Source organism: Empidonax traillii, unplaced genomic scaffold (assembly GCF_003031625.1).
Source record: "Empidonax traillii isolate 1590-97213 ecotype Southwest subspecies unplaced genomic scaffold, ASM303162v1 scaffold1783:size61636, whole genome shotgun sequence".
Taxonomy (NCBI): Eukaryota; Metazoa; Chordata; class Aves; order Passeriformes; family Tyrannidae; genus Empidonax; species Empidonax traillii.
In genome coordinates, this window is record NW_020956976.1 from 56,097 (window position 1) to 61,653 (window position 5,557).

At 59.1% G+C, this 5,557-nt stretch overlaps 1 protein-coding gene across 1 annotated transcript in view; it reads right to left on the minus strand.

Moving 5' to 3' along the window:
- The window catches only part of LOC114071008 (G1/S-specific cyclin-D3-like), an 11,707-nt gene extending 6,487 nt beyond the window's left edge, over positions 1-5,220 (minus strand). Inside the window, exons 1-2 of the mRNA XM_027908663.1 lie at positions 5,023-5,220; positions 3,297-3,545 (exon numbers count right to left, since the gene is read on the minus strand). Coding sequence (XP_027764464.1) covers positions 3,297-3,545; positions 5,023-5,220 — 447 coding nt within the window. The remainder of the gene's footprint in view (positions 1-3,296; positions 3,546-5,022) is intronic.
- Between the last annotated feature and the right edge of the window lie 337 nt (positions 5,221-5,557).

Here is a 5,557-nt window from a genome sequence, read left to right on the forward strand (position 1 = left end):
CAGCACTGCCCCTGGAGCATCCCAGCACTGCCCCTGGAGCATCCCAGCACTGCCCCTGGAGCATCCCAGCACTGGGAATGCACCAGATCCCCTTCTGCAAGACCCCCAGGGAAGAGCTCTCCGTGCCTGGCCAGCAACTCAGAGGGTAGAAACCACACACCAGAGCTACCCCTCTGCAAGTCTGATCCCTTCTGGCTGCATCCCAAAACAGGAGAACAAGAAAGAAGGCAGGACAGCAGAATTCCCGTTGCCTGCCCTGCTCTGAGCAGGTGAGCACAGTCCTGCAGTCAAACTGCACCCTCAGGCAGCCCCAAGGCACAGGCAGGGACTGTTGGACTCCATTTCCAGCTCTGCAAACCCCATCTGGGATGTGCCAGTCCCAGCAGCTCCCCCTGCCACGCAGTGACAGCCACACTGCACATCAAGCTCTGCCCTCACAACACCCACACACCCGCTGTGCCTGCAGGAGTCTGGAAATCCATCTGGGAGCAGAGCCCACCCCCCTGTGCAGCAGCCCTGGCTGCAGGAGGGAAGGGAGCTGTGCTGGGTTGTCCCTGCAGTTGAGAAGGGACCATCTGACACTGTCACAGAGCCGGTGACACACTCGGTGCTCCCGAGGTGACTCACGGGGAGGGTGCAGAGAGCAGCCAGTCACCCACCCCACCAGCAGCTCCAGAAATGAGCAGCTTCCAAAGGCCATTGGCAAATGGGAAACAGGGGCAAACATCTGCTTCCATGGGCACGTTCCAGTGTGGATGTCAAGGCAAAGGTACCAGCTCCAGAGGGACAAACGGTCATGTCTGTCCCACAAGCAGAAGGGAAAGCAGGGAAACCTCACAGTGTCTTCTGGAAAACCACATCCCTCTCTAGCCAGCTCTTATTTTCACTCTTCATGGCACTCAGGGCCACTGCTGCTCCCTTCATCATCTACCTGGAGGCTCCACCCTCTGCAGGCTTTGCCAGGGAATTCCTGGCTGTTGGCAAAACTGACCTTTAGGCTGAATATTTCCAAGACAAGCCAATGTATTAGGAGCAAACCAGGCAGATGGAGGTGACTTAGAACTCTGCCCAAGTAGCTGAACACCCCCTTGCACAGGCCAGAAAAGTGTTCATTAAAAGAGGAAAAAAAGGGGGAAAGAAAAAAGAAAAAAAGGAAAGGTAGGTTAGATAACGCCCCTGACGGAAATCCAACTTCCTCCAAATGGACAAGTCCCTCGTTGCATCATTTCCTTCTCCCTAGAATAACCTCATCAAGAGTGTGTTTCAAGGGTGTCCTTTCCAAGCTGCTGAGCTGGGGCCAAGCATCCTGGCAGGAGAAGGAAGCAAACCTGTTGGGAATGTGAACCAGCTCCCCTGGAATCTGGGACGGCACCGGTCCGTGGGAAGAGGCCAGGATGCACCACTGTCCAAACCTTGATGAAGAAGCTCCCCTTCCCCTCCCCACCCTGCCAGATTGTGAAAGAGCAGCAGCATCCCCTGCTCGGCACAGAGGGGGAACAGCAGCCCCTGGGTGTCGTAACCCAGCACTGACTCCAGCGGGTCCCAGAGCCCAAACCCTCCTCAGGCCCTCAGATGTTCCCTCCCCTCCCTGTCTGCAGTGAGAACAATGGGAGAGCAGAGTGGGATGTGCTCCTAAAAGGGTTAAAATCCCTGGAAATCCAGCCTTGTGGTGGGCAGGGAAGTTGACCACCAGATGATGGACTGTGGAGCAGCTCCTGCCCAGAGATCTGCCAGTGCCTCAGGTCCCCTCTGGAAGGGCCAGGCTGGCTCCTGATGCTTCTGCTCAGCCCTCTGATGACCAGGAATAAAGCCCTGCACTGCTGAGTGGGAAAGGGATCCCATCTGCCTGGAAAAGCTACCTGTGGCCAGCCCAAAAAAGGACTTTTGATCCTCAAAATGAAGCCATTTTCATCCACCTCAAGTCCAGATTGCTCCTGGAGCACAGAGATCCAAGAGATCCGTGCCAGCCAGCCATCTGTGCCTCCTGAGAGCAACCCAGGATCCTGGGAGGGGGGAAAACACAGGGAAGGAGAACCCCAGGACTGAGACCTGAAGGATCAGCAGTGAAAAACGGGCATCAGACAGCGCTTTCCTCCTCCAGCTCCACCCCAGGAGGAGGGAGAAGGGAAGATGAACATTGTGGCACTGCCTGGCCACAGCTTCCTGCTGACAAACCTCAGGGGGAAGAAATAAGAAAGACTCTGAGCAAGGAGGAATTCACATTGGAGTCTGAGAGCAAAGGAAAGTCTCCAGGGATGCTGCATGTGCTCTGCCCACTCCCCACCTGCACCTTTCCACCCTCCTTTGGGAGGAGCCAGCTGCAAACAGGGCTCAAAACTCATCTGGAAACAGCAAATCCTGCCCATGAATTCACCAAATAAATCAGAATGAAAGATGACTGGGACCCCCAGGATGCATGCACAAGGTGTCCACCCAGAACACAGCCCTGCAGCCCGAGGTCTGGGCTGCAGGAGTCACCAGGGCTGGCTGGGACTCCCTCCTGGTCTCAGGGACAGGACTGAGCATCCAGGGGAGCCACAAGCGCCGCTGTTTCCTCTGTGCATTCCCACCCCTCCCCACGATTAATCACCCACCCGTGAGTGCCAGTTGAGGCAATCACCACCCACAAACAACTGCAGGGTCATGGAGGTGAGGGGATTTTCCCTGGCCCTTTCGCTGCCACCTGGAAAAACCACGTTCATGCCAGAGCTCCCCAGTTACCAGAACTGCCCTCAGTTCACACCTGAAAGTTTTGTGGGTTCACTCCCCACCTTGGGGACAAGTCACACTCAAATCACCCCACCCAGCCCCCCCAAAAAAACAGAGATACGTAGTAAGGTGATGAGTAACCCTGGGACATTCTCGAGGGCAAACAGTCCCAGGGCTGGTTCTTGCCCCAGGTGACTGTTTCATCCCCTGGGGCCCTGAGCCCCCAGCAGGGAAGGCCCCAACAAAAGGGGCTCTCCAGTTTCCTCCTGCACCGGTGAAGTTGAACTCAGAGGTTTGGATCCCTGATCTTTTATCAGACACCAAAACTCTTTGCCTTTCAAAGCCTCAGAACTGAACTTCTGCCTGAGTGTGCAGGGTGACAGCCCGGGGCTGGAAACGAGCACTGCAGGCACAAGGAACTTCCTCTACGACCTGGAGGGGACAATTCTGCTCCCTGCAACAGGGAAGGTGGGGAGGTCTCCACCAACAGGCACTACACCCTGCAAGGCAAGGGGGAGAGAAGGCTGGAATGCAGAGGGAGGTGAGGGAAGGGACACAGGTAGGAGTGATGGCAGGCAGCAGGATGCAGCAGAGCTGGGGAGGAGGTAGAGGGTGGTTACCAGGAGCTGCTGAGGTGTGATGGAGTTGTCTGTGTAAATGCAGAGTTTCTCCACGGTCAGGGGCATGGTTTCTCTCAGTTTGGAGGCCAGCAGCATGCACACAGCCCCCAGGAGCTGCAGGTGGTTCTTCTGCACGGGCACCGACGACAGGAACCGATCCACGTAATTCATGGCCAGGGGGAAAACCTCTTCCTCACACTTCTGCTCCTCACACACCTGGCAAAACCCAGCGGCAGAGACACAAAGTAAAGGCAGGGCTCCCCAGCCTCTGCCTGCACAGCAGCTTCAAAGCCTCTGGTGTTTCACACTTGTCAGGGCTCTGGAGGCTCCGGGGTGAAAGAGCTCCCGGTGTGAACCCTGATGACACCCCTGGGGTTGCACCAGCAAGGAGCTTCCCCAGGGCCTCAAGGCTTCATCTTCCTGGGGAAAGCAGCAGAATTTAGGTGCAGCTAGAAGGAGAGGCACAAATGAGACAGAACTGAATTGATTTGGCCCCGTTTCTGATCTCCCCTGCTGGAGATGCCTCCAGCCAGCTGGACAGCAAAGCTGCCACCTCCTGCCCTGTGGGGACTGCGGATCTCTGGAGAAAGTGAGCAGTTCCAGCAGATCTCCAGCTGGAGACTTAACAGAGCGGGATCCGCTGCTGGCAATTCCACCTCGAGTGCTCCAGAGACACAAGAAGAGTCAGTGGCAGCACTGGAATCAATGCTGGGTCCAAAAGTCCTCCTCCCTCAGCCACAGAATCCAGCAGCTCCAAATTTCAGCCCTCTGCCCTTATCTCCCAACAGTATCAAAACACTTGTCATATTTAACTTCCTTCTTTCAACACGACCATAAAAATATTGCGGTTTCTCCCCGTTCTGCAGCAAACACCATCCTCCTCCCAGCCCCATCTGCCCCAGCGCCGGCGACACCGACACGGGTGTGACAACTGCCACTTGTCACCCACTTGTCACCCCTTCAGGGCTTCACAGGGACAGGTCTCGAAGCACCCGAGGCACCAGTTATTTAATACCCTTCTCGGAAAGGGAATTGCATAGAGAGTAACAGGGAAGGGGTGTGGGGGGGAAGCCCTTTAAAAAGCAAATGTTCATTATTTCTTTTTGAAGGAGCTTCCCTGCAGCAGCCGCCGGGCTGGAGGACGGGGAAGCTCCATCCCGACCTCATCGGTGCTCTGCAAATCGCTCTTTACCGAGACTCTTCACTGCGACCACCTCATGCAGAGCCCCGAGGGATCCCCCCTCCCTTGCCCCAAACTCCATCCTGCAGCGAGCCACGCTCCGTTTTAATTTGGGGAAGTAAATAGTAGCGTTATTATTTCCCCCTCTAACCGGGCACTCGCAGCCCCGAGCCCAGCCCTGCCCGGAGCTTCTGGGGGTCTCTCCCCACAGGGGTGGGATGAGCTGTGGCTCAGGGGGGGAGGTGTGCCCCGCTCCTCCCGCACGGACCGAACACGCTTCAGCCCAGCCGGAGCTCACGGAGCGAAGAGCCCGCAAAGGACCCTCCACGTGCAGCCCCCACCGGCATCACCCCCTCCCCTGAGCGCACACCTCCGGGCTGGCGCGTCCCCTGCCCTGTCCCCTGCACCCCTGACACCCCCAGCACACGCGGGCGAGGCGGGGGGGTCCTGCCCTGCGCTCCCCTCGCCGGGGCGGGAGCAGCGCCCGTGTCCGCGCAGGGGCACGGACCGTACCTCCAGCATCCAGACGGCCAACATCCTCCGCATGTAGGGCTGGATGTCCCGCTGCACGCACTGGAAGTAGGACACGCGGGGGCTGTAGCGCTCCTCCAGGCTCAGCAGGTTCCGCAGCACCCGCCGGTCCCCCAGGAGCTGCGGGTCGGGCCCCGCGCGGGGCACGCGGGACGCCGACTCCACGCACAGCAGCTCCATGGGCGGCGGGGAGGCCGGGGCGGGCGGACACGGGGACGGAGGGGCAGGAAGAAGGACAGACAAGGGAACGCAGGGGCAGGCGAAGGGAAGGAAGGACGGACGGACCGTCAGGGGGCTGGAGGGTCAGGCAAGGGAACAGAGGGACGGACACGGGGACGGACGCAGAGGGGGCTGGCGGGGCAGGGGCAGGCGGGCTGGGGCTGTGGGTGCGGGACAGCCGGCCGGACAGACAGAAGGACGGAGGGACGGACGGAGCGGCCGCGGCCGCGGGTCCCGAACTGGCCGCGCTCCCGGCACGGCCCCGCCGAGCCCCGGGCTCCGCGCGCGCCGGGGGGGC